Consider the following 27,192-nt stretch of genomic DNA (forward strand, 5'->3'; position numbering starts at 1 on the left):
TTATATACACAAGTCCACATTCAAAGCATACGTACATGGAATTTAAGATAGAAGTTATTATAAGAAGTAAACAATTCGAGAACATAGATCTATTGTCAAAACTGAACTTGATCAAAGTGAGATACTAAATTATGACTGTTGTTGAAGTGTAAGAGACCACTTAGAATGATGGTCATCGAGATTAGGCTGTTTCGTAGTTAGGAAGTTGTTTATTTATCATATTGGCGTTGTCAAAAGTGTACGTTTTTCTTTTTCAACAATATATATACTCTCTTTTCTTTTTTCAACAAAAGAATAATATAATTAATTCTGTCCTTAACATCAAGAGCTGTCTTGTGAGAAGACCCTCCCAAGTAGCTACTATTGGATGGATGCATAACAAACTCATCAGACAATTAAAAGCATAGATAGCTCCATAAACATATTCATCTACATGACCAATCTCCAGAAGACTTTTTATCTTCGCTGCACAGATTTTCCATGTACTTTTCTATGTCTCCAACTTGGATATATAGATGCTTTTTCACGATCTAGTTATATCCATCTAACAAAATCCTCACTAACACACATCTAGCTCAGCTAGCTAGCATCATCCAGGAGTTCGATCTCCCCTTCCCTCAGATCTCCGTAAGACTCAAGAGCTAGCACCATGGATCAAACAAGGTAACAAAATCCTCACTAACACACATCTAGCTCAGCTAGCTAGCATCATCCAGGAGTTCGATCTCCCCTTCCCTCAGATCTCCGTAAGACTCAAGAGCTAGCACCATGGATCAAACAAGGTATTGGATGTTGGCGAGAAGGAAGTCAAGCGAAAGGCCTTTCCTCAACCCTGGAATCACGAGGGTCGCCGTCGGCTCCTCCCACAGCGAGTCATGGGAAGAGCAGGCCTTTGCAGAAGACTCTGCCGGCCACTTGGGTGGTTGCATATGGCCTCCAAGGTCCTACTCGTGCAGCTTCTGCAGAAGAGAATTCCGATCGGCACAAGCGCTCGGCGGTCACATGAACGTGCACCGGAGAGACCGGGCGAGGCTCAAGCAATCATCCTCAAGTCCTCCTAGTGATGAAACCCATGATCATGGAGTTGATCAGAATCACCATGTCAATCCATGCACATCACAAGCTACACCATATGCTCCTCAGGTTGGTTCCGAGATGTACAATTGTAACCCTAACCCTAATTCTATCTGTGGTGTTGTTGCTTCTCCTCTCCCTCCTCCTAAAGCCTCAGCTTCATCGGCAAAAAATAATTGGAGAGAGCAGCACATCTTGATCTCTCCTTCCTATTCTTCATCTGTGATCCTAGATATCCAAAAAGAATCCTTTTCATCCACCGCTCTATCCACTAAAAATCTAATACCCAAACAGATACTTACCGTTCCAGGATTAAGAGATGGAAGAGATAATAATTCAAAGATAGGGGAAGTGAGATGCCGATTACAAAGAGACTCCGGCGACGACGATGATGAGATGTTCACTTGTAGCAAGAGAAGAAGAATTGATACAATATTACCTTTCTATGTGAAACCTTCTTCAAGCAATCGGCAACTACAAGAACAACAACAACAACCACCACCGGGAGTACTAAAACTTTGCCCTAGTCCTATTGAAGAACTAGATCTCGAGCTCCGGCTCGGAGATCCCCCAAAAGTTAAGTAGTAAGGCCGGAGCCGTTCTTGTGACTAAGTGAAAATTATGTCTTGCTTTCATGCATATTCATCTGTATGTTTCCTCCTCAAACGTTTGATATTTTTCTGTCTCCCCTTTTTTTCTTCTCATGTTTTGGTCAATGACCATGTTTCATCTTTCAAATCGATTGCCTTGAGCGTGTATCTTTCATATCACAAATTGTAACCATGAGATAGACACTGTGAGATACATTTTAGAAAAATTTCAATTTTAAGAGAAAAATTGAGTACAATTTATAACGTCGTATACCAAGCATCTTACTTCTTGTTTTTATGGACCAAGGCAAGTTCAGATAATTAGAAGTTATGTTTCTAGATGAGATTAGCTATTTATCTTGCAAGAGTAATATAAGTGATATATCGAGAAACTAATCATAATACATGTGCTCCGACATTGCTGAAAATATAGTAATGACTATTCTAACATAATATTAAAGTCAGGTCGATCGGTCCTTTTACAAAAGAAAATTGCAGAAATATTGTCCTCTCTTCACTTTCTAGTTTTGCCTCTTTTATTGTATCCTCTGAAGGACAAGTACATCGATCAATTATGTGTTTGCTTTGCTGCATTATCTAGAGTCATTATATGCATAAATGTATATTCTTATCTCTGATCTTGTGTTTTGATATCTTGCACATTAGGGTAACAAGGTGGCAGTTTCATTAATTATAAATGGTATGATTTCACATTTAACTTGTATTTGTATGATTGTCAAGCTTGGATTTAAGTCATACGAAAGAGTGAATTCATTAATTATTAGTGTTCCACTAACAAATAATGTTACCCTCCTGATGTGTGTATTGTTATAGATAGAGAGATAGAGAGATGATGATGTATGAATATGTATGATGTTTGATGTATGATGTATAAAGAGCAAGCACTGAGTAGTTGAAGTGCATGGGAAGTGATGAGGGTTGTCTTCTTTCCTGCTTACCAAGCTCCAGTCACTGACACATTCCAACACTAGAAGTAAACCACATGCATGTGAGTCTGTTTTAGGATATATGCGCTCTGAATGCATCAGTACATGGATACCCTTTTCTAATAGTATTCCACCATGAGCCAAAACCCTCTTCTCCATAAATTCACCTGTTTATATTCCCTTTTCATTTCCCCCTTCCCAAAGCTTCACACGCCACAGAAACCCCAACTACTTCATGGAATCATTCAATTTTACTAATCCACAAGGCATAACCTCACCCGCATTATGCGCTTATCTCCTTTTGTTTCATCTTCTTCTTCTGCATGGATTTGAAAGAAGACTTAGCACTTGAAAACATGCAGGATACCTGGATAGACCTATCAGCGCACAAATCTAGCTACCTATATATACACATATATATATTTATGTGTGTCAACTTTGACTTAATGGCAGCTTTCAGAAGATTTTTATGATGGGCCACAGAGAATTCAAGAACATACCCAGCAACTGCTTTCCTCAAGAAGGATGGAGATGGAGAGAATAGGATGAGAAAGGAGAGTGTGGGGAGAAGCGTTGTAAAGATGGGAGTTACCCAAATGGTGCAAGAGAGTTTGGTTCTCCACAGACTACTGTTTGTGTGTAAGGGGTGGTCATAAAGGAGATCTAGGGCGGACTGGCTTTGTCTTGTCTTGCGTTGCAGCGTTGGGATGTTTAGCTACTGGACAAGTTTGTGCAGTGGGGAGAACAGGTACAAATGTGGAGAAAGTACAAAGGTATGTGACTGGTGATGGAGAAGCACATGGTAGCCATGGATATACTCTCTTTATTAATGTTTATTTTGTAGGGCAACAGGCTATCTCTCTCTCTCTATATATATATATATATACAATTGAACAAAGGAATGAGAAAATGAGGTTTTTGGGGGGGAGTTTAATTAATTGAAGGAGATGAGTTCTCTAGTGAGCTTAATTAGGAGATGCTGTGGTACAGTGCGTGTATGCTTAATAATTATCTCAAGAGAATATGGAATCAAGAGTACTGTACAGTGTTATTATTGTTTAATTAGTGGATTAGAACAACAGACAACTTGAGCATTATATTTAATCCTCTCACAGGATGTGGTAGATTCTCTCTCTTTCTCTCTCTCTCTCTTCAAATATAATAGGCGGAGAACCATAGTCATGCATGCACGCAATTTCACTGACATGCTCATCAAGTGCATCTCCAATCAAATGCATGCATCTTCATGTATACATATATACATCTTTATACCAAAGCTTAAACATCAGTATAAGAGCAGCACCTTAATTATTATTATTATTATTTTTTAACACAAGACAAAAAAAAGGGCTTTGATTTACTACGAAACAAGAGAGTTAAACAACTAAACTACCTCGGCTCCAAAGTAGAAGCAGGATACCCTAACAAAGTAAACCACACTACTCCACCAACTAACCAACACACACCCAAAGCAGAACAACATCAAACAACTACTACCTCACTTACTAACCCAACCACCACCAAAACAACTTCATACACCCGTATCACATTCACATGTTTAGCCACAAAATTACAGATCTATTGCAGTGCAGCTTAAGTTTAAGCATTAAATTTAGAATCTATCATGTCATTGGTTGTAAATTAGGGCCTCGAACCTGTGAGATTTGAAGGTCGATTGCGGTCAAGTCTGCTCAGAACGAGCCCGTTCAAAAAGCCCAACTTTGTGGTCTACTGGTCAATATGGGCCCAATTGGCCCAACTAAGCACTAGACCCAATCTGGCCTTCGTCTATCTCTCGCATTAGATTTCTTTTGGCAGGAGGGATAAATTTACTGTTCATACTCTCTATTTTAGCCTATTTATAGATCAAGATATATGTTTTATCAAATCCGTGCAAAAGAATTATTCTGGGTTAAATTTACACTAACATTATTAGAGAGAGTTATATAAAAAGAGACTATTTTATCAACTATAAACATTTAGTTTATTAAAATGACTAAAAAACGGTAAGCCAAAAGGCAAATTAATCTTCACCAATTTAGAGCGCAATTAGCCTAAGATCCAGAATCTAACCTAGTACTTCTTTAGTATACTAAGTTGAGGTATATTATGAATTTGGTATTTAGATTTGGTTATATATGATGTATAAAGTTTAGTTGATTTGAGTATAGGTCAATTAAGTATAAAGATTATTTTTATAATATAATGAATTTAACGTAGGGGTTTGATTGAATTCAATTAACAGATTAATTAACGAAATATGATAATAATAATAATAAAATATGACTCAGATTGATAAATAAATAAAAAAAACAGAGGAAAACGAGGGCATAAACGGTAAACGGTGTTAAATGAAGATTACTTAAATTGTTAGTTAAAGCCAGTGCTACTAAAAGGTACGGAGTACCGAGTCTTAGTTTTATAGTTTGTATGGATTCCAATCACGTGACGTGGGCCATGACGCCATGGCCCAGAGTTTCTCTTTCATACATCCCCTTTCTTCCTGGCTCCTGGCTCCTCTGACTGAATGCATCCCTTCCCGTCTTTTCGGTGTGAAAAGACCATAACTATTGCCCATTCCTCGGACTTCTGTCAGACAGACTCTTCTGGTACTCCGTAAGAGACAAATCATGACAGCGTGAGAGACAATAATACATTACTACAAAAACTCCCTCCTCCTTTGTGGGCACCGATCCATTGAACGTAGCTCAGTCCCCAGCTGCTCTCTCTCTCTCTCTCTCTCTCTCTCTCTCTCTCTCTCTCACACACACACTTATTTCTCCATCTTTCTATCTTTCTTCCTTTTTCTTCTATTCTTTTGTTGCTTCCAGTATGCTACCGCTTTTCTTCTCTCCCATCTCGCCGCCTTGGCATTTCGTCGAACATCATGCAAGCGTCCGCCTACGCCAGCTGCGCCGGCTGCGAGGAAGACCCGTCCCTGCTCTTGAGCGTCGAGAACATCCTTCGATGCCAGAAGGTGAGCGATTTAATGATCGCGCTCGCCTACTTCTCCATCGCCCTCGAGCTCTTTTTCTTCGTCACCTGCTCCGCCATCTTCCCCTTCCGGTGGATCATCTTCCAGTTCGGCGCGTTCATTGTTCTCTGCGGGCTCACCCACCTCGTCGCCACCTTCACTAACTCCTTCGTCTTCCTCTTCGCCCTCACCGTCCTCAAGTTCCTCACTGCTTTGGTCTCTCTCGCCACCGCCTTCTCCATCATCCCCTTGATCCCGCAGATGCTGCGTGTCTTTGTTAGGGATGGGCTCCTTCGCCAGAAGGCCAGGGATCTGGATCGCGAGTTGGGGCTCATCCGGCGGCAAGAGGCTGCTTCGTTTCACGTGCGGATGCTCACGGCGGATATCCGCCGCACGCTAGACCGCCACACGATTCTCGAGACAACCCTGATCCAGCTCTCCAACGCGCTCTTCCTTCAAGACTGTGCAATTTGGATGCCGATGACCCCCTCTTCCATGTCCCTCACCCACCGGCTCCATCCCGAGCCCCACTGGCTCGAGCTGGTCTCAATCGCCTCCGCCGATCCCGACGTCGTTGAGGTCATTAAAACCACAGGCGTCGTGTTACTTAAATCCAATTCTCCTTTGGTGGCAAGCGCTACTGGGACAATGACGCCGGTTGGCTCGGCAGCCGCAAAAAGGTTGCCGTTGCTACAATTCGGTGAGGGTGGCGGAAAGCCAGAACTTGTAAAGAATTCGCAGGCATACGCTATACTTGTCCTGGTGCTTCCCCCTCGTGGGAACAAGAATTGGACAGACTATGAGCTTGAGATTATTGAAGTGGTCGCCGACCAGGTGACGGCTGCTCTCTCGCATGCTGCTGTTCTTGAAGAGTCCCTGCTTATTAGGGAGAAGCTCCTGGAGCAGAATCTATCATTGGATCTAGCGAACCAAGAAGCTGTCCTGGCGAAGAAGTCACGGGATTCGTTCCAGAGCATGATGACGCAGAAATTGGTTGGGCCGATTCGTTCAATGGCTGCTATGCTCTCACCATTGCAGCTGGAGAAGCTCAGCTTAGAGCAGATGGCCATGGTGAGAGGGGGGCTTGTGTTGTCTTCCCTTATGGAAGAAGCTGCCCAAGTTGGTAAATTTGAGAATGAGAAATTGGATTTGGAGCTCAAATTACGGCCATTTCACATCCAATTTGCAGTAGAGGAAATTTTGTTCACATCAAGGATTTTGTGTGCTTGCCAAGGTGTATCATTTGAATTCTCTGTTTCTGGGGAAAAACTCGGACCTGTGGTTGGTGATGGAAGACGGGTAATTCAGGCCGTGTTGTGTATGGTGAGGAGTGCGTTGGATTTTGGGGATAGAGGGACTGTCTTCCTTCAAGTTTCTGCAGAAGGTGCTTCTAGAGCTGGAAGCTTCGAAACCAATCACATATCGGGGGAGCAGAATGCTAGTAACGTTATGATTAAATTAGAGTTTGAGGTCAGGAGAACTTGTTTACTTACAACGAATAATAGAAAGGGTGCAGAGAAGCCTGGAGACAGAGTTCCTGGCCATGCCCGTAATCTTCGAATCTGTGAGAAGCTGGCAAGAGTAAGTTCTCTTGGTTACTTCAGCTCATATGAAGCGCTTCTTTACCTTAATTATCCATTACTGTGAGCTATCTTATTCTGGCAATACAAAACTTGTTCTTTGAATCTGGGATTTTGTGCTTCCAAAACCTATTCTCACTATGCAAGGTCAACATTAATAATTCCATTAACTTATTCATCAAACAGGATTGATGCGAAAGAAATATGACTGAAAAGAAAATTGAACGCATTAGGGAGTAGAAGAAAGCATGCTTATATATTATTTTGGCTTTTCATCGAATTGCTTATTCTATGAATCTAGAATTTTGTTGAATTGGCATGTGATGAAAGTTCATGTGCAATTCTGTATATGGTGGACAATAACTTCAAAGAGCACCATATGGTCGTAACTTTGTTATATTTTCTTTTCTTATCATTTTCATTGTTATCATAAAGTACTGTAGATTCTTTACGTTTGGATGAACTACAAAATGGTAAATATTATTATAACTTCAGAGAATATTTTTATACCTTTTTGAAACCAATCCACGATTTCCATTGTATTATCAGTATTTCTAAGTATTTAAATTGCCTCCGATGTTTAATTCTCAGACCCTGGAAATAGTTGTAATTTTACTTCTTGTAAGAGGTTAGCACAAAAATTGAACTATTTAATTAGATGACAAACTCGACAATATGTAGCTAGTGAGCTAAGCATGAGGAAATGCAAAAGATCTTTTAGTATCAGTCCCTGTTTTCTTGGAATTTTAATAAATCTTCTGGCATTTAATCCATTCTAACCTGAGACATTTCTCGTGGAGGCTGATGTGTGATTTATTTGTGCAGCTCATGCATGGGGGTTTTTCAATTTCCTCGTTATCACCAGATCTACAGAGAAATATGAAGTTGCTTATCAGATTGCAGCGAGGACAATCAGGGAACGAACTGATTTACCCAAGGTATATGCAGCTTGACACAAGTAGATGCTCATTTATAGGGATGAAAATTCTCATGCTGGATGGTGATCAATATAACATATCCATTACTTCAAAGCTTCTTGAAAAGATAGGGTGTCAATTATCGATAGCATCATCGTGGTACCACTGCTTGGAGATGCTGCATCTGAAGGGCAACAAATTCCACCTTTTACTAATTGACCTACAGATTCTTGAGGCTAATGGACTTGAAATTTCCACTCGCATTAAGAAGCTTCAGATAGAAAATTGTCCTCTGATTGTTGCCTTGACTGCCAAGACCGATGCTGACACAAGGGAACGTTGCCTTCAGGAAGGAGTGCATGGTGTAGTATGTAAGCCAGTTATACTCCAAGATATGGTAGAAGAGTTACAGCAAATCACCCAGAAAATACAAGCTCCACCGCTTTTACTTTGACCTAGCAATCAACAGTGTTTTATTTTATTTATTTATTTTTTTTTTTCATTAGGAATCCTTTTATCAGGTTATAGAAATCTTAGAGAAGGGTTGGGGCACAGGATAAGTTCAGTCAGTGTTCGTTATTTTAGTAGAATTTGAGAATTTGTATCATCATTCCAGTGGCAATGCAAGTCATTCATTCATTTCCTTCCTCTACTTTCCGGAATGCGGTTGACTGTTACTAAGCAGTGGTGTTTGTTCGCTCCAGATATACCTGCTTTGAGTTAGAAATGTGCAAGGAGGTAGCTATCATTTCAATAATTATTCAACTCTCAACAGAATGAGGTGCAAATGGTTGAACATCGATGTACAAAATTTGCGTTAGATTCCAGAAAACACGAAGCGCCTTGAGCACAGCACCATGAAGCAAAAGAATTCATGATTCAATCATCATCTATGTAAATGGTTTCTTGCTTGAAGAGACCACCAAAAGCTTTTTTTACCTCTGGTTTTGGATTTGTCTGTTTAGGTTTCGGAGTTGTCTGTTTAGATGGCTTCGGTTTCTGAGGGGATGGTTTTATGACTGCCTTTTGGCGAGGCAAACTTTGAGCTTTGGCCTGGCCTCTTATGGTGGCAATCTGTGTTATAGGGCTGTAGTCAGTATTTTGAGCAACTGCAGTTGCCAATTGTGAACTCAACTTTTCCCAGGAGAAGTCTCCACTAAATCCCTTAGCTCTGTTCAATATGTTCTCTAGTGATGATCCTGCTGCTTCCGCTCTTTCTCGGGCTTCTTCAGCAAGGCTAGCAGCCTGAGCTTCTTTCTCAGACAACTTTTTCACCTCCTTTTCAAGCTTCTTAGCAGCCTCTGCAGCCTCACGAGCTCTCTTCGAAGCTATCAGAGCTTCCTCCTCTGCCTTTGCCTTCGCCAAAGCTTCTTGATATGCTTTCCTCCTTCCATCTTCAGGAATGGTACTGAAGAGTGAGGGAGAAATAATTTATCATACAGAAGTTCAGGTCAGATCTATCAGAGAATAATAAATAGAAGTGCAGTTTTCTATGAATTGTTGCATCCTCAAATTGTGAGCAAAGGATTATTCCCTCACGGCAGGATTTGGAAGTTAAAAAAAGGAAGCGAAAGTAAACAAAAATCCCCTAAAATAACAAGTATAGGGTGGTAGTTAATCACCTGAAAATCTCAACAATGGGCTTTGATGCGGCTGATGGGCTGCTCGAAACTTCAACGACCTGAAAAATAGCAGAATTACAATTAAAATAGAGGAAAAGAAGCTGATTATAAAGTAATTATACACAAAAAGAAGCTGATTATAATTGTCTCTTCCTAATCCCTCACAAGAACGAGTTTTACAACAATAAATTTATAAGACCGTTCCAAAAATTTTGAATGCCATTGTTTGTCCAACTCCTACTAGCATTCTCTAATTGTAACTTTCGCTATCTTTTACTAGATCCAGGAACTTATTAAAGAAGTATACGTAGCTAAAAGGTTAATTTTGACATCAAAATAAAAAATAAACAATAATTAAATCCAATGTCCATCTAATTATTGCAAGAGATGCACCTTATTCTCTGCGACTGATGTATTGGAAAAAACATCAGCGACAAACGCCGCAATCTGAGATTTCGAAACCTGTAAAGTTGCAGCCATGCGTATATAGATATCAAAACTTCTTCTCCAGGCAGCTAGCTATATTCCAACACCAAGCTAAGCCATGATCTAGAGCTAACCTTGGAGTACTCGGCTTGTGTTCCAAGAGTGCTCCCCTCCTCGGATACCACTAATCCGTATGAGCTCTCTTCGGAGTAGTCCTCGGATAAACTGGTCTTGATAAGCGTGTAACTCACCTCCGTCTCCACCACCTTGGATAAGAACTCCGTCAGCGTCAGCTGCTGGGATCGCGCGAAGAGGTTGTTGAAGAAGGACGTGATGCCGTCCAGCACGTTGTACGTGGACCCACCGTATCCGGCATCGTAGACCACCGCCACGTGGCCGACACCTGCTAGCTCAGCGGCGCGGACGATCTGGAGAGCGTCGTCGGTGGTGACCTCGGCTGTGGGGCCCTTCTCGGCTGGCCCAATGGTGACCACCACCTTCGTGGCGGGGCCGATGGCCTTCGCTATCGCCTCTGGCTCGCCGTTGGACGACTCCACCGCGTTTAACCGTTTCGACTCTGCAGGCGAGATGATCTGCATGGGAAATAGAAGAAGAAGAAGAAGAAGAAGAAAAAAAAAAAAAAAAATCCGCCGTTACGCCATCAAAAGTTGGGAAATTTTGCATATGAGGCCCTCGTATTATCATGTATATTAGCGATTTGGCATTTTTGAACCCTGCAGTTTTGCTATTCGTAAAATATATTTTACCTTTTTTTTTCTCTCTCACTATTTTCGCATATATTACGGTATTATACTTGCCACCTCGGAATTGGTAAGGATCAACGACATTATCAAACACATTATAGTGAGAAAAAGAAAGAGAAAGCATTGACATTGGGCGTGCTATGTTTCAAATTTTCCTAATAGGAAGCGATGCTCACATCGTCTTACCTTGTAAGTTGCAGCGACGCGAGCGAGTTCTTGAGCAGCAGAGAGATCAGGAACGCCGGCTCTCACGGTGTAGCCTTGCCGAAGAAGGGTCTGAGCAATCCGAATTCCGGTTTGCCCCGTGGCACCGGCGACGAACACCGTCTGTGGGTCCTTTCGTCCCCGGCTTTGAAACAGCGAGGTCGAAGGAGAGGTGACCACCGGTATGAGAGACCTCACATCCTGAGCCTTAGCGAAATCAAAATTGAAAGGATTCGATCTCTTGAGCGCCTCAGCTCCGGCTTCCCCTTCGGAAGAATTCTCTTTGGCTTTCCCGAATCCAAAAGGGTTCTGCTTTGCGTAGATGACGGTTGTTGTTGGTTTGGGATTCTTGTTTTTGGACTTCAGGCGGAGGCCGGAGTTGAGACGAAAGGAATGGGAGGTGAGAGCAGGAGCCATGAGAGAGAGAGAGAGAGAGAGAGAGAGGACTCCTGGGTCTCTCCTGGGTCTGTGTGTTCGGGAGTAGATTCGAATTGGGTGTTGAGTATGAGGATGAGATGCCAGTCGTGTATCTCCGGATGGGATGCAGCAGAACTGGGCCAATAGAATGAGGCCACGTAGTATTATTTTATCACCAGAGACAATTTATAGACCAGACGTTCGACTATCCATCCCCCAGGGCCGACTTGTCCAAAGTGGCACAATGACGAAAGTAGGTATGCGTACTAAACATTGCGTCCAATTTAATTTCAAATTAAAGTTTATTATTGAATAAAACACTATTTTTGAAAAAGCGATAGCATTTCTATTCAATGTGGCTACGTGGCAGCCATGTGGACCAAAAATAACCTGCTCAGGTATAAATAATTTTCTTGCCCTTATTTGGGTACAATCTTATTATCCAGAGCTATCTGAAAAGAATATACGGGGGAGAAACATGGAACTACCCGAGGACTTAGCCTAAAACCCTTCGGTGAACAGATAACCAATGTAATTCGCTCACACGTAGAAGCCCTAGAAGAAACCAACTTTATATTGCTAAGCAGTGCAAAAATTCCTTCCCTAGAGTCTAGAGACATGAAAAAAGTTGAGCAATTTCGATTATTTCATGGGATTTTGTTTTCCAACTCCAAAAGCAAATTATCCAACCTAGAAGAAATGTAGGGGCAATTAAAACTATTCTAAGTAGTCGAGTCGTACATGCAAACCCAAAAGATATGCACCTAGCAAAAGTTTGATAGCTGACATGCTTATGATATAGCTAGTATCTCTGCAGCAAATATGAAATAACCAGCCGGAGTTCAGTAATAGAATGGCATGAAAAGAGGGGACTTTCAACCATCGTAATGCATCAAATGCAATAGATGCACCAAGCCAGAAGTTATCGAATTTTGCAACTCATCTACAGAAAAGCACTATCAGAAAGCTTGTATCATAACAGATGATAGATCATACCCACGCATACAATTTAACACTACTTGGGGGAACTATGTACATTCAGAGTTTCTTAAAGAAACTGTGCATATAATTGCCTAAAGTGGCAGAACTTGATGGCTACATACTCTCATCTTTTTTTCTCAAGTTTTGGTCCCAATATAAGCATAAGTAGCTACTGTTTAAAAAAAAGTAAAAGCAGTTAATGATCTTTCTTGTGCCATAACAAAATCAATTTCCAGCACTGGCTAGTGCTTAACAGTCATATGATTCAACCCAGATATGAAAACATCTGAGGAAATTCTTTATTGATAGCATAAAAAGCACCGTCAAACTTGCACGATGTCCTAAAACTACAAGTGTTTGGAGTAATACATCAATTGTTTGCAACAATCGTATGGTTTACTAACTGCTTCGCAGAGAACATGTTAGAATGGCATAGACACACTCCTCTTATGTTATACTCCCTACTAATTTTAAAAGTAATATCCTAAAAAATTCAGCTTAGAAAATAGGTCTAACTTCTAAAGCTTATATGAACCTAAGAATGCTAAAGACCATAAATTTCAATGAGATTTGAAAAGGAGGGGAAGAGAGAAGAGGGCTAGCAGAAGAGAAGACTTACATAATTTACTAGATATCGTGGTTGTTGCTTCTATAGAAATAGCTTATTTCTCTGCATAATGGCTAGAATTAACTCAAAACAGGTATCTGCATTCAAGGAAGGTGGGTAAGGAATCAACACCAAAACCGGTTTGCAGCTCAGCAGCAAATGCAATATGAATAGTAAAGTTCACAGCCTAGATATGCATAGTATCTCCCTATTCAAGCGCTCAAATCCTAGCCCATCAACAGATTATTGATTTACATTCTAAAAAAATGATGGACGCCACAAAGATTTTGCTTGTCCCTAACTTTGATGTATTTGTCATGGACCAAGGTATTACCAACTTAACTTCTAGAATCAAACAAGCAAACATCAAATATACATACTTTGGGATGAGTTCAGTCAAAGGAAAATATCAGCTTGACATGAATGTGAAGCTAGGAGACAGAAGCTTGTTTCACCCTGAAATGTAGTGATAGTACTCACAAATAAGAATTGATCTGCTAATAATTCAAGATGTTAAACCAACAACAATGAAATCCAATGAGAGAGTTATTTTTAAATATCTTCATGATGTTATCTAGTAAATCTTTCTAAGGGACACCAGAAAGCATGTGCAGCATTTCACCTGATTTGAGGTTTTAAATGTGGTTCATCACAAGGCCAGCTCTACCAGGTCTTACTTCACACATTTCTCATCTATCAGTCAACCACAAAATTCATTCAGTTTCAATTTCAACATATCAAGGCATCCAGATACTTCAATTGTTAAATAAAAGTTATTATTCTTAAGACAATTTGTATTTAAGCCAATGTGAAAAGGATAAATAGTTGCTATGAACTCTGACAGGAATTCTAATTGGAGGAAAAGAATTAGTGTGCAATAAGATGATGGAATATGATGATATATTTACGGTACCAATTAGGACAGGCCAAGATTTAAAAAATAAATTGCAGGTTCGGTTTTCCAATAAATTAAAGCTCCTATAAGACAATAAACAATATTAAGGCAAACATTACCAGATCTCTAGCAGCTAAGTCTGAACAAAGGTGCATCAAGAAAACAGCTCAGGAATCCTCATTTACCCACTTCAACTGCCACAGCAAATATAGTTTAACATCAAACATTCTGCTATATAGTAAAATAAACTGATCTTTAACAAAGTCGAAAAACTCTACAGAACATATAATAAGAGTTACTGGAAGCCTAAAACCAAGAGAAAAAATCCATTATAAAAGTAGTTTAACGACTAATGGCCTTCTTTGCTCTAAGAGATTCAAGAGCTTTCTCCCGCAGCTCGATCTCAAGCTTCTTCTGCTGGAATTCCGTTTCTGCTTTGTAAGTTGTTTCAGAAACCTTCTTTATGACAGGACCACCATCTGATTCATCAGAACCATAATGATTTTTATCAAGATCTGAAGGGGGAGTAACAGTAGCCACGGACTTCAATTTTCCTTTGCTTTCACGGCGCTCCAACCTTTTGCGATGCCTCTCTTCACGCCTTCTGCGCCTCTCCTCCTTCCGCAACCTTTTCTCGTCTTTCCTTCTTTTTTTGGCCTCCTTATCGTCTGTCTGGGAATCTGAGTCAGAAGTCTCATCCAAATTTCTTCTGTTTTTGTTGGATTTTTTATGCCTTTGCTTTTCCATCCTTCTCTCTCTTGGAATATCAGCTTCTGCAGAACCAGAACCAATGGAATCTACCTGGCTGCTTTCATCTATCTTTTTCTTTGATTTCCTATAAGAGTCTGTCTCAGAATCTGACTCCCTATGTTCACAAACTTTTGAGTGAGATTTATTTCTCACATAAGAACTCTTCATGACCAGCCCATTGCTCAACCTTTTCTCCAAAGAGGTTGCACCACTCACAGGACTCTTAATAGATTGTTGTGTACCAAAGACACCATCATGAGAGTGTGTTTCTTCACTTATCCTTCCACGACCATATACTATTTCTTCTGATGATTGCGAAGGTCGTCGTACTTGTTTCTTGTGAAGATCCATATCACTGCTACAGAATTTTAGTTATATGCCTATCAGATGATAATCCATATAAATATTAAAGACTACGAACTCATTAACATAATTCAAGTCAGACAAAGAAAATCTGACGATATGCACCTTATGATACCCTAATTATTGGTCAAAATCATCAGCCCATCCAGTGACAGGTAGGACTTTGAATTGTTGTGAGTAACAAATTAATGGGACAAACGCTTATATAACCTCATAGCTTTCAAATTCATAAGCGCCAAGGGAACAAAAATGACAAAAAACAAATGAGAGGAAGCAAATATTTCAGGACAAAGGAATAATAAGAAAGAAAACATTCTCTCATTCTAATGCCAGATTACCCAGTCAACTTTGACTAGCTAAAAGTATAACAAGTAGATGATCAGCTGGAAGAACAACTATTTTTCTCTATAGTCATTATCATCAGCTTTAGTGATGTATATGTGTAGATAACTATTTATTTTTCCTGGAGGAAACAGGCCTGGATGCATCCTCTAAATTTATTTGTAAAGAAGATAGAATAGAAAAAATGGAACCTACCATGACAGGCATTTTCCCATTCTTTATATATTTCTGGACAGTTATTATGAAGCATTTTTTTCCTGCTTTATTTAACAGGACTAGTAAAAAAGATGCGAGATCTTCAGACGAGCAAAATAGTATGAACAATTAATATGACAGCATAGCAAAATGAAGTACTAAATAAGTATCACAAAAATGATAGAGACACACCTATCATCTAATGGAACCTTTGGTAGAAGGATTGGTGAATCTGATTGATATGGAGAGTTTTGTGAAAGTACACCATGTTCTTTTTTACTGATGTCCTGTTTGCCTGAATCATGGTTGGGAGACCTTAAAGATTCTGCAAAGCTGCGTGATACAGAGTTTGAAACCTTATTCTTTGCATCAGCAGGCTCAGTTACCTCTCTACCATCAGTGTGATGAATAGATGATCTTCTATCTCGGCTTCTGTCAGGATTGCACAAGTTAGGATGTGTACCATGAAAATGTATTTTCCCCTTCAAATAAGATGCAAAAGAGAGAGAGAGAAAACAAAAGGGGACTATGTCAAGAAGCACCTTTGAGCTGTGCCCTCATCTCGACGAGATTGAACACCAGAAATGCGTTTATCAATCTCCCCATTCACACTTCTATTAGATCGATATGATGGACTCTGACTCCTATATGGACTACGACTCCTGCACAAATATTAAACTTCAATTATACAAAATATTTATTCAAGGAAAAACAAAGCATGAAGTGCTAAAACTTATCATTACCTCTTTTGTTGTGGAGATGTACGATAATATGCAGCACGACTTCTAGGTGAAGACAGAGGTGACATCCTTTGATGCCTTGGAGACCTTTGTTGTGGTGATCTTGTCATCAAAGGAGATGGTGAACCACGTCTTGTTGGAGATGAAGACCTGCGTTGGACAGGAGACCTCTGGCGCACAAAACCAGGTGATCTAGAAGGCGACCTGCGTCGTACAGGAGAAGGCGACCTACGCCGCAAACGGAGGGGAGAAGGTGACCTGCGATGTACAACAGAACGCAACTTGTCTCGTATAGGAGTAGGTGACCCACGATGCAAGCGACGAGGAGAAGGTGACATGCGATGTGCAGGAGAACGCAACCTATTGCGTGCAGGAGAAGGTGACCTCCGACGTACAGGAGAAGGTGACCTCCGACGTACAGGAGAAGGTGACCTCCGACGTAATGGAGAAGGTGGCTTCCGACGCATAGGAGAAGGAGACCTGCGACGCAATGGTGGAGATCTTCGTCGTGTAGAAGGAGATATCCATCTAAATGGAGAACGAGATCTACGTCTTGATATAGATGGTGATCTGTGCCTATTATAGGGATACCTTCGCCTCATAGGTGATCGTATGCCTCGTTGTGAATGCCTCCGAGGTGGAGATATGGAATGATGTGGAGAGCTACACTGCCTTTCAGAAGAAAGGGACCGCCTTGGTGGAGATCGAGAGCGTATCTTTGGGGAAAGAGAATGGCTACGAGATTGAGATGAGATGGATATGCTTCTTGATTTTCGAGCTTCCCTGAGAGAATAGCATTAAGCATTATCTCAAATAACAAAAAATTACTATATGTAAAAATGTGAACACTTTATCATTGATCAACAAATGTAAAAGGCTAAAAGGTAGAATGAAGCAAGTATTAATCCCAACTTAACAGGCTTGATTGGAAATGTCTACATAAACTAATCCAATTATTTAGTACTTGTAGAAGGTGATACAAAATTTACCTAAAAGACAAGATGAACCAATAAAAACCAAATAAATCATATTTACAAACTCATAAAAATCACAACAATGTGAATCGAAGTTGTACATAATGAATTCTTCCTTTAGAATATTCTTTCCAACAACTTCCAAATGGTTTAATAGATGGCCAAAGACACAAATGGTCAAATCATGGCTTCTTAAACTGGCATACAAGCCTTTAGTTGTTTCATATCTCTACTATAGGCATTAAAATTTTAAGAGTTAATACTACTAAGCAACTACAGGTATTGATTGGAAAGGAAAGCTAAAGTTTTGAGAGGATAAAAGAGGCACCTCGAGTAGCTTCTAGATTTGGAGAACGATTTGCCACGAGAACCACTTTCTGAAGATGAGCGCCTTCAAAGAGATGACGGGAATAAACATTAGTATGTAAGTTGTGATGTCACCAATAAAAGAATGTTTATGCATAGGACACAATCATCTAAAGTCGAAAATTTGGAAAGCCTAACTAAAGGATACATTAGTTCATGGAAAAATACTAGCATGATAAAAAAGAAAAAGAATTTAATGCATCTAATTTGCACCTATGATATTCATTTAGAAGGAACGCAGAGCATCCAACAACTAACTAATTCATGTGCCAACCTAGAAAAAACTATTAATCAACTTTCATCTCATGAGAAGTGAGGACAAACTATGGTCGTGCAGGCGGCGTACCGGCACATGGCATGAAGGGTGCCGCACGACATCCCTCATAGTAGCTTCGCCGCTCGCCATCGACCTCATCGTTAATCTTGCGAACACCGCTCGCCGCCACTCGCACCCCCGTCGAGTGCCCTAGCCCGAGGAGCAGGAAAGGTTGAGAGAGAAAGAGAGGGTCAGGTCGGATTGGGTCGAGTCGGTTAAAAAAAAAAACTTAAATTGCAGATCTAGCAGCGCGAGCTTCGACGGCAACGAGTGGCGACGGTGAACAGTGAAGGTGAGTAGTCTCTTATCTTTTTCTCTCCCCATCTTACAGTATGGCCGGCAAGTGTCGTAGCACGTGCTGTGCCGGCCAGTGGTCGGCATGGTCCGTGCCTGTGGCACGGCCATCCTTGATGAGAACCATTAGTAAAGAGCATATGCTACAAATAGTTGGAAATGCCTAAATTGCAGAAAAAGATCTATTGTAATGGTTGAAATATGAACAAATGAACACACAAATCAACAATTGCTAGTCGTGTAGCACATTATTTTAAGCATGCCGATTAGCTTTGTCCTCGTGAATAAAAACTTTATGAAACAACCTACTTTGACAGCATGGGAAACAGATTGTATGCTTTCAAATCAAAAGAGAAGGCCAATAGGAAAAAGAAAGAACAGCTGCCCAACCAACACAAGAGAGTAAAAGTGAACCTAAAAGAGAATGCCGGGCATTTAGTTACTAACCGCTTCCTTTCTCTTGAACCATGTCTAACATCCACATCTCTCTCTTCCTCTGGTTGACCAGTAGAACTCCACTTTGAAACCGAGGTGGGAACAGGTTTAGCCTCCCCATCCTACAGTAGATTGAGGTAAAGAATGATATGAACCCAAAATAATTGGAGAAGCAAGCTGAATGGCATGAAAAAGACAGAGTCACAACAAAAAGAAATTACCGATAATTAAAAATATATCTTGGTCAAATTTAACTTACCATGTGCTGCCTTTCTTGGTCAACCTCCCTTCCTTCTTTCTCCCTTCTCTTCTGAATTTCCTGGGTAATCCTATCGTTATCTGCCTATAGACAAAATTAATACATTAAAGGCATAATAAGTGTGAAACAAACCACTTAGAAAACATTTCACCGGCTAAACAATATGAACCTGTCGTTTTCTAGTCTCCTCTTCCTTTGCATCCAAAAACTGTTGCGGAACACCACTGGCATTTTGCTGTGCACTTAGAAGAAGTCCCCATAGCTCTCTCATGAACTTTCCAGTGTTCTTTTCCATGAATCCAGTCAACTGGATCTGGATCTGCTTCCCATCCACTTCCTGTCAGGACTTTGCAGTTAATAATCTAATAAAACATCCTAGATGGAGACAGCACAAGGCAGTGATCCAAATCTTGCCTTTCCATCAAGAAGTCCATATACAAAGTTGATGAGGACTTCATCCTCAAACCCTAGAAGCTCTGTTGCCCTGGTCGCGATCCAAGGCCTGATCACATCCATCTTAACCTTCGACATATCCACCTGAACATTGCCTTGGCATACTCAATATACAAACCTTTTACAACATAAAAAGGATTTTAATACAACAGTTAATCTGCACCAATCAATATATCCAGCAATAATAACAAAAGATATAGGTAAGGATCATAAATCCAAGAGTTGGATCGACCGTGCACTGACCAGATGATCGAGCTCCGGCGCAAATTTCTGAGACTTGAGCAGCTTCGCCTGCTTGTTGGAGAAGCGAGTGTCCTGATCCGCGGAGGTACCCTAGAAATTAAGAAAAAGTACCATTAAAAACCCTAATCAACTCGCTACGAGAGCGAAAAGCACGAGCTAGAAAAACAAAAGAAAGGGAAGAGCAAATAATAGAGAGAGATCGATGCGGATTTTGCTCACCCGGAAGAATCCGCCGGACATCTTCGACTAGGGTTTGGAGACCAACTGTGAGACGGCTTGGATGGGGGAAGAGGAAAGAGAAGCTAGCCTCAAATAGTATAATTTTATCCGCAAGGGTTTCCGCCCAAACTGCTTTCGGAGGTCGGTCCAACTTGGTCGGATTGATCTCAAATGGTATAGCCCTCTCTCTATCCCCATATGGGAGTAATGGGCAGGCTTGGGCCTACACGTTGTAAACTAACTGCTATTCTTATGGGCTTTTATTTCCAGCCTAACTGGTATAGCCCACTAGCATAATTATTAGTTGCATGGCCCTCCCAATAATTATTTTTATCAAAAAAAAAAACATACCAATTAATAGTGTAAGGCGGTCGAAACCAGCTCGCCGTCGCGGACGGCGCCCCTCCTAACTTCTCAACTGGTGTGCAGATTACGGCACGTGGCCCCACTACTCTTTACGGATGCAAACCTATTTATATTCTTCTCTTAATTCTCGGCTTTCTCGTCCGCGACCCATCCGCTCCCCCCCCCCCCCTCTAATGGAAGCGGAGCTCGAAACCCTAGAAATCCTTCTCCACAAAGCCTCGAATCTTTGAATACTCTCCTTTCTTCCCCGAATCGAATCTTCTTCTTTCTCCGAGCTCTTCGTTGCCCTCCTCCCGCCGCGAATCCTTCTCGGCCACCATTGATTTCGAGAGATGGCGAGTAACGTCTCCACTGTGTACATCCATGTCATCGACGACGTTGTCAGCAAGGTCCGGGATGAGTTCATCAGCTACGGCGCCGGAGAAGCCGTGCTTAACGAGCTCCAAGCGGTAACTTCTTTTTGCATCACTCGAATCAATCTGCAGTTATATGATTTCTTTTGATTTCTTTATATGCTCTTGGGTGCGATTGCTGGTATCCATGGGTTATTTCTTTTGTGTGGTTTGATTTCTCGGCTTATAAGTTTAGGGAAAAACTGAAATTGCAGTTGTGGGAGATGAAGATGATGCAGTCCGGAGCCATCAGTGGCACGATTGATAGGTCGTCGCTTCCAAAGCCCACCGGTCCGGTCCATGATTTGAATGTTCCGTACGAGGGCCCGGCAGAGGAGTACGAGACTCCTACGGCTGAGATGCTCTTTCCGCCGGTGAGTACTTCCTACATCAAAAAAGATGTGAAATTTCGAAGAACCCCTTAATAAATTTCCCATTTTGTTGATTTTTGAGTGCAGACTCCCTTGCAAACCCCTATACAAACGCCATTACCAGGAACAATTGATCAGTCACCGTATAACATCCCCACAGGGCCCTCGGATTATGCTCCTTCCCCGCTGAGTGATACTAGAAATGGTGTTGATCTGAAATCTGGAAGGCCCAGTCCTTACATGGTATGCCAACTTATGGGGAGCTAGTTGGCCCGATTTGATAGATTTGGATGAATAACATGTAGAGTATATTCTTGATTATCTCTTGCTTCTTATTGTTGGATTACTTTCTTTGGCTGTTGCAGCAACCACCTTCCCCTTGGATGAGTCAAAGACCCTTGGGTGTTGATGTTAACGTGGGTAAGTGTAAGTTCATTGATATATACAGAATGTCTTGTAATCTTTCACCTATCAATAGTGAAGCATTTCTAGGTTGACAGCAAGAGTAATGAGATATTTCTGGTGATCTGATTTCAGCTTATGTGGAAGGACGTGAGGACTTGGACAGAGGAGCACCCCGTCAACCAACAACACAGGTGCATTGCTATTCGTGCTATGAATTGGCATTTCTGGAAACTTTTGGTCACCTTTGGAGAACAATCTGTCAAGACCTAGGAAAAATTATGTAGTCAGTAATTACATATTTTACATTATGAAATAATGCCTGTCTCTTTCAAGAAGCTCATTTTCTATACCATGGCTCGAATATTTAAAAAGTAATGCACTGTTGTTTCCCATAAATATTGGCATTCCCTAATCAGGTTGTTAAATGGCAATAAGATATAATTTGTATTAACCTTTCTGGATTCGGATATTTAGGACTTCTTCATGGTGCCGCCTGGAAAACGCAAAAGGGATGATTATCCTTCTCATTTAAGTTCTGCTGGTTTTATGCCACAGCAAGATGGAAGCAGTGATGTGATGATAGAGTTTTTTTTGCCCGAGGTACTTTCCCATATTGAACTGCAAATTTGTAGTTCACTGCCTATATTCCCTTTTTTTCCTCTTTTCTTCTCCCATCTCTTTTATCTTTTATGGATTGCTTTCATGCTAAAGGTCACTATTGCTTATAGCACCATGCTGTTTCCATCACTGAAATGTTTATGATTTGAATTTTGCTTTAGTGCAGAAGAATTATCAACAGAAGATTTTTTAGGTCATGTTCTGTGTGTTAAAGCATTATTTCAAGCCAAAACCATGAATACCATGCATTACCTTTCTATTTTGTGACACTAGTCATTTTGCCCACGTAATTGTTGAGTTTGTCAAAAAACTTTCTCAATGCCTTCTACTGATTATTCATGTGGATGAGCTCATTCCTGTACAACTGGACATATGTTTTTTGGTGATGGAGATGTAAAAACATGATGTGTTGTTGCCTTTCAGAAGTATTCACCATGCGATTTTATGTGTTACTATAATGCTGGCTGGCTTTCTATCAACTTCAAAAGCATTCACATAATTGTTGAGTTTGTAAAAGCTTTCTTAATGCTGTCTACGGATTATTCAAGTGAATGAGCCCATTTGTATACAATTGGGCATATGTTCTTTAATGATGGGGATATAAAAACATGTTATGTTCTTGTGCCTTTCAGAAGTACTCTTCATACGATTTTATGTGTTACTACGATGTTGGTTGGCTTTCCATCAACTATCTGAGGTTTTGTGCTTGTGTAGTGGCCCATGAACTTTCTACTATTTATCAAATCTAGCTCTGGCTTTTGAACTATGTTATTGATGAGTTGTAAAATTCGAGGTTCGAAAAATTGAAATCAACCTTCCAAAGAAATGATACTTATCGGTCGGATTGACAGTATCGGTCATCTGAATTTAATTAGACTTTTTTTAATTACGTAAAATTTTAAATATTATTTTTAAATACAGGAATTTTTTAAAAATGACAAAAAAGAAAATAATTATTTACATATGAACCCTAATTTTTTTTAAAAAAAAGAAAGACTTACTTAATTGACTTGCTATTGATATTCTTTGATTTATTCTCTAGCCTAACTGTAAACATGATATTCTATAATGCATATATATATATATATATATATAATAAGAAGAGAATATAAAAATAAGGAGCATTCTATATTAGGAATTTATCTTTTAATCAACCATTCTACATATATTAAGAGAGAGATTTAGACCCAATTGGTTATATATAGGAGGATGTAATTAAGAGATCATATATAGTCTAACTAATTAGCAAACTCAATGTAGTGTTGTCACTTTAATTAATTATTACCACCTTCACTACATATATCAAGAATAACTACTAATTTGTGTTATCCTCGAGTGGAGATTAGTTATTACACTTGAACAAATCAACCATCTCATGCTCACCATCTTCCATGCTTTTAAGTATTAACCTAGCTCATGCATGCACTTCTTTACTTAAACCCACCGATCCTAATCCGAATTGGGATCGGCTGATTCTACGGGCCAATTGATCAGGATTAGTTTATCCTGCTAACCATGGTAAGATCCGTACTTTAGAACACTTCTCCAATAAACTTAGAATTTTATTTTCCTACCTACTTACTACTTTTTATAAGAATGTTATCGGCACAGTTATACATCTGTTTGCTAGATCTGTCCTTCAGAATACACTGCCATACCTTGAAGTATTTGGAGATGACTCTGAGATTCGTATCATAGATCCATCATTTTCAAGTGCTTGTTACAGCAACAAACATTTTAAGCTGAACACTTATTCTGTGCCTGCAATCATGTTATGGGATTACATCAGCACATGTAACAATGAGTTATTTTGTTTCTTATAGCGAGGATCCAAAGGACAAATTTGGCAAGTTAAGAAAAACTGTCAGGGTGAATGGATGTCCAAAAGAGACATCTGTTGTTCTTTAAAGTATAATCTGGCATTAACATAACCCTTCACACTTTAACTCTTTCCCATTCCTGCCATAAAAAAGTTGTATGTTTGCAAGAACTTTCTTGCCATGTGTCCCTAAACTCCTTGTGTGGTGTGATCAAGAGTAGTTCTCATAAATGTGGGATATCCTACTGCCACTTTCCTCCATAATATGTTACTTACAGTGCCCCTGCATATATTCGATGAACGAGCTTAGTAATTGTTGAACTAATTATTTCGAAACGGGTTAATAAGCAGCTTATGGCCAACGTTACTTAGAATCAAGTTAATATGTGCTTCACCTATAAGACATTGTATGACGAATAAATTAGTATTCTTTTATTACAATTCAATCCTATCACATTTGCATCAGGCTTTTACTAATACGACATGGATTTTATGTGCATTCTTAAGATTTTCAGCTGGTAGTCTTTCTTGTATTGGGACTTTATCCCTACTAAGTGCATTGATTTGAACCAGTACATTAAATTTAGTCAGTACTGGAGTTTCTTCAATGATTTGACTTTCTAGTTTAGCTGCTGTAGATAGAGCCATAAAAACTCTGATCTCTTGGTTCTTATGAATCAGGTAAACCTAATTCATAGTTCATCAACACTCAGCAAAGAAGCTGCAACTTTTAATAAGCTGTCCCAGAAAGAAGCAAGTACTGCTCCAATGCTTCCTCAGCAGGACGGAATCAATGATGACTATGATGTACTAATAAGATTCAGATGACTTACAATCATGTATTTTCCTTTCTCCCCTTTTTTTTCATTTTAATGGCTTTGTTTTCTCATTTTGAAGGTGTTCAATTTCCAAGGAGTTCCTACTGAAGACTATAATACTCCTGGAGATCCTGGTAAAATTTTGCATTGGAATTGCGTGTCACATATAGAATATTGTCATCTTTGACAAACATTTTATCTTTGTTTTATGCTGACATTTCTGATCATGTTTCATTTCATTAGTGGAACTTCGAGCTCCCACCCCTTCTGTTGGCACTCCAAGACCAGGTAAAAATGAAGCAGGGGATGATGATGAGCCTCCACTTAATGAAGATGATGATGATGATGATGATTTAGATGACTTTGAACAAGGGGAGGAAGAGCCTACTACACAACATTTGGTCTTAGCACAATTTGACAAGGTAATTGCTGGATATACATTCTAAACAAACATTAATCCTTGCATCCCTGATTTTTACATTTTCTTGCAACGGACTAGGTGACACGGACAAAAAGCAGATGGAAATGCACTTTGAAGGATGGAATAATGCATTTAAATAGCAGAGATGTCCTATTCAATAAGGTGTGTAGCATTAATGTTACATTGACAATTTTTAGAGTTGTCCATTTGTATTTTTCAACAACGTTTGAGTTACGCCATTGCAAGACTTATGCAGTCTGATGAAAGTAGGATTGCATCATATTTCAGGCAAAGAGACCTGCCGTCAGATATTAGGTTGTACGGAAGCTTAGAGAGTCAAAATTTGTGCCGTAGATTTCAACTTGTAACTTTGATTCTCATAATTTATTTCTTGGTGATTGTTGGTGATACCAGACTATGTTGTCGCATTACATGACACCTGATTCTCTAAACTCATGTTAATGATGTGATAAGTCACACATCTTACAGGTTAGAATTAGATTAATTTGGATTCCTTGTGTGAAACCTTTTAGAAGAAGACATATACCTGCTAGATTAGATTTTCTGTCACCTTTTTATTGCTGCCATTCCAGGCTCTCTTGATTCATTACACCCATTCAACAATATAATGCAATCAGCTGCTCTCCATTTGACTTACTAATGTAAATCACTAAATTGGTGAAAATCATTGTTGCAGGCCACCGGAGAGTTTGACTTCTAATTTCGTCATCAACAAGCTGTTTTAGAGGCTTAAGACATGTTTAGGCTGAGACAAGGATGTTATATAATTCTGGGAGGCATTGGCATCATCAAGATTTGGGAGTGTGTAACAAAAAAACTCCCTGCAGCAAATGGACTTTATTCTGTGATTCCGCTGTGATGATGCTAAATTTATTTAACATTGTAAGTTTATTTAACAGTGAGAACAACTATTCGTGTATCTGTCCATTCCAGTTGTTGATAGTGATGCAATTTCAATGTTACTGTAGGCTTCGATACTTGTGTAATAAGTATAAATTAATTTTAGTAAAAGCCTCTTTATACTAGTATATAATTAAACAATAGTTTTATATCAATATTAGTTTGCTGATACTTACTCTCTCATCTTCTATTAATTATCATCTTAATCATTTTCTCCCTCTTTTTTCTCTCTTCTATCCTCTCTTCATCTGCTCATTTCTAAAGATTATTTTGATCATTTGTCAAAATAAATTTCATATCAGATCAAGTGTAGTGAATATATAACTATACCGGTTTTTAATTAAACATTCCTGCAGATTTGATTATGTGCATGTCTTATATGAGCATATTAAATTAGTATGGATGTAAAATATAAGCATAGTTGTAATAGTATAAAAGTTATTCCGCCCCTTTTTAAATTATGTGCTACATTTAATAGGGAATCGATATATTGGTCTAGATTCTAGGTAGTGATTTACCGTAAGATTTGTACAGCTGAGCAGAGATATATATATATATATATATGTATATATTCCTGCAAATGACGACACTGTTTAGGTCTCAGTTTTAAAAGAAGGAAATTATTAGTCAGCAATCATACATTCATACCTCAGCAAGCTAAGAAATATCTTCAAATGATCAACATCTATCTACCGATGACTCCAACAACAGTCTTCTCTTCTCTGGAGACTAGAAATGACGTCTCTAAAGTTGTTACATGTCACAGATTCACAGGCGGACTTTGAAGGAAGATAAAAGTGATTGGAGAGAGAACCTTCTCACGACGATTTCGAGTCACCAGGTCGAAGTGGGTGGAGATTGGAGAAGGCTGTCAAGAAATATTTCCTACCTACGAAATGATCTCATTCTGTTGTTTTGGCAGAAGAAGTACCGCGGGGAGATGTTTTATAAATATAGCGGTCCAATTTTGTCACCCAGACGCTTCGACTAATGAAGGAGAAGGTACCAATAGACGCTTGGGATAAGGATTTATGCTACGCTCTATGGGCGTAGTTAATTCACTGCAATCGTCTTGGTTAAATGATTTCCTACAGACTACGTGGCATAAGCTCAT

The 27,192-nt window shown here is 39.7% G+C and overlaps 5 protein-coding genes across 18 annotated transcripts; 3 read left to right on the forward strand and 2 right to left on the reverse strand.

The window, feature by feature from the left end:
* Nucleotides 1–768: 768 nt before the first annotated feature.
* On the forward strand, nucleotides 769–1,659 carry LOC140781320 (uncharacterized). Its single transcript, XM_073127254.1, has one exon. The coding sequence runs from the start codon at nucleotides 769–771 to the stop codon at nucleotides 1,657–1,659; it is 891 nt and encodes a 296-aa protein (XP_072983355.1).
* Nucleotides 1,660–5,308: 3,649 nt separating this feature from the next.
* On the forward strand, nucleotides 5,309–8,725 carry LOC140782413 (ethylene receptor 2-like). The gene is made up of 2 exons (XM_073128962.1): nucleotides 5,309–7,166; nucleotides 7,991–8,725. The coding sequence occupies exons 1-2, from the start codon at nucleotides 5,499–5,501 to the stop codon at nucleotides 8,534–8,536; spliced, it is 2,214 nt and encodes a 737-aa protein (XP_072985063.1). The 5' UTR covers nucleotides 5,309–5,498; the 3' UTR covers nucleotides 8,537–8,725.
* Nucleotides 8,726–8,809: 84 nt separating this feature from the next.
* LOC140782414 (protein PLASTID TRANSCRIPTIONALLY ACTIVE 16, chloroplastic) lies at nucleotides 8,810–13,787 on the reverse strand. The gene is made up of 7 exons (XM_073128963.1): nucleotides 13,726–13,787; nucleotides 13,484–13,559; nucleotides 11,081–11,650; nucleotides 10,265–10,723; nucleotides 10,098–10,166; nucleotides 9,705–9,763; nucleotides 8,810–9,490 (listed from the first exon to the last, which is right to left on the reverse strand). The coding sequence occupies exons 3-7, from the start codon at nucleotides 11,513–11,515 to the stop codon at nucleotides 8,962–8,964; spliced, it is 1,551 nt and encodes a 516-aa protein (XP_072985064.1). The 5' UTR covers nucleotides 11,516–11,650; nucleotides 13,484–13,559; nucleotides 13,726–13,787; the 3' UTR covers nucleotides 8,810–8,961.
* A 365-nt stretch (nucleotides 13,788–14,152) lies between these two features.
* On the reverse strand, nucleotides 14,153–20,130 carry LOC140782411 (uncharacterized). Of its 13 annotated transcripts, none has more exons than XM_073128953.1 (12): nucleotides 19,948–20,116; nucleotides 19,729–19,818; nucleotides 19,447–19,569; nucleotides 19,202–19,369; nucleotides 19,033–19,116; nucleotides 18,786–18,895; nucleotides 17,691–17,753; nucleotides 16,980–17,171; nucleotides 16,392–16,868; nucleotides 16,191–16,310; nucleotides 15,841–16,080; nucleotides 14,153–15,103 (listed from the first exon to the last, which is right to left on the reverse strand). In XM_073128953.1, exons 1-12 carry the CDS (start codon nucleotides 19,966–19,968, stop codon nucleotides 14,341–14,343), a joined length of 2,451 nt encoding a protein of 816 aa, XP_072985054.1. In that variant the 5' UTR covers nucleotides 19,969–20,116; the 3' UTR covers nucleotides 14,153–14,340. The 13 variants fall into 13 exon arrangements, with proteins under 13 accessions (XP_072985054.1, XP_072985053.1, XP_072985061.1 ...); XM_073128952.1 differs by having other exon boundaries at nucleotides 14,153–15,106; XM_073128960.1 differs by adding an exon at nucleotides 18,075–18,194 and having other exon boundaries at nucleotides 14,153–15,106; nucleotides 16,392–17,171.
* Nucleotides 20,131–20,334: 204 nt separating this feature from the next.
* On the forward strand, nucleotides 20,335–26,140 carry LOC140781905 (transcription initiation factor IIA large subunit-like). 2 transcript variants are annotated; one of them, XM_073128197.1, is made up of 11 exons: nucleotides 20,335–20,762; nucleotides 20,921–21,079; nucleotides 21,164–21,319; nucleotides 21,442–21,496; nucleotides 21,614–21,672; nucleotides 21,956–22,081; nucleotides 24,600–24,725; nucleotides 24,816–24,870; nucleotides 24,980–25,158; nucleotides 25,236–25,319; nucleotides 25,855–26,140. In XM_073128197.1, exons 1-11 carry the CDS (start codon nucleotides 20,646–20,648, stop codon nucleotides 25,876–25,878), a joined length of 1,140 nt encoding a protein of 379 aa, XP_072984298.1. In that variant the 5' UTR covers nucleotides 20,335–20,645; the 3' UTR covers nucleotides 25,879–26,140. The 2 variants fall into 2 exon arrangements, with proteins under 2 accessions (XP_072984298.1, XP_072984297.1); XM_073128196.1 differs by having other exon boundaries at nucleotides 20,452–20,762; nucleotides 21,442–21,502.
* Nucleotides 26,141–27,192: the final 1,052 nt, after the last annotated feature.

The sequence above is a fragment of the Typha latifolia genome, chromosome 2 (assembly GCF_019914945.1).
Source record: "Typha latifolia isolate L0001 chromosome 2, TyphaL0001v2, whole genome shotgun sequence".
Taxonomy (NCBI): Eukaryota; Viridiplantae; Streptophyta; class Magnoliopsida; order Poales; family Typhaceae; genus Typha; species Typha latifolia.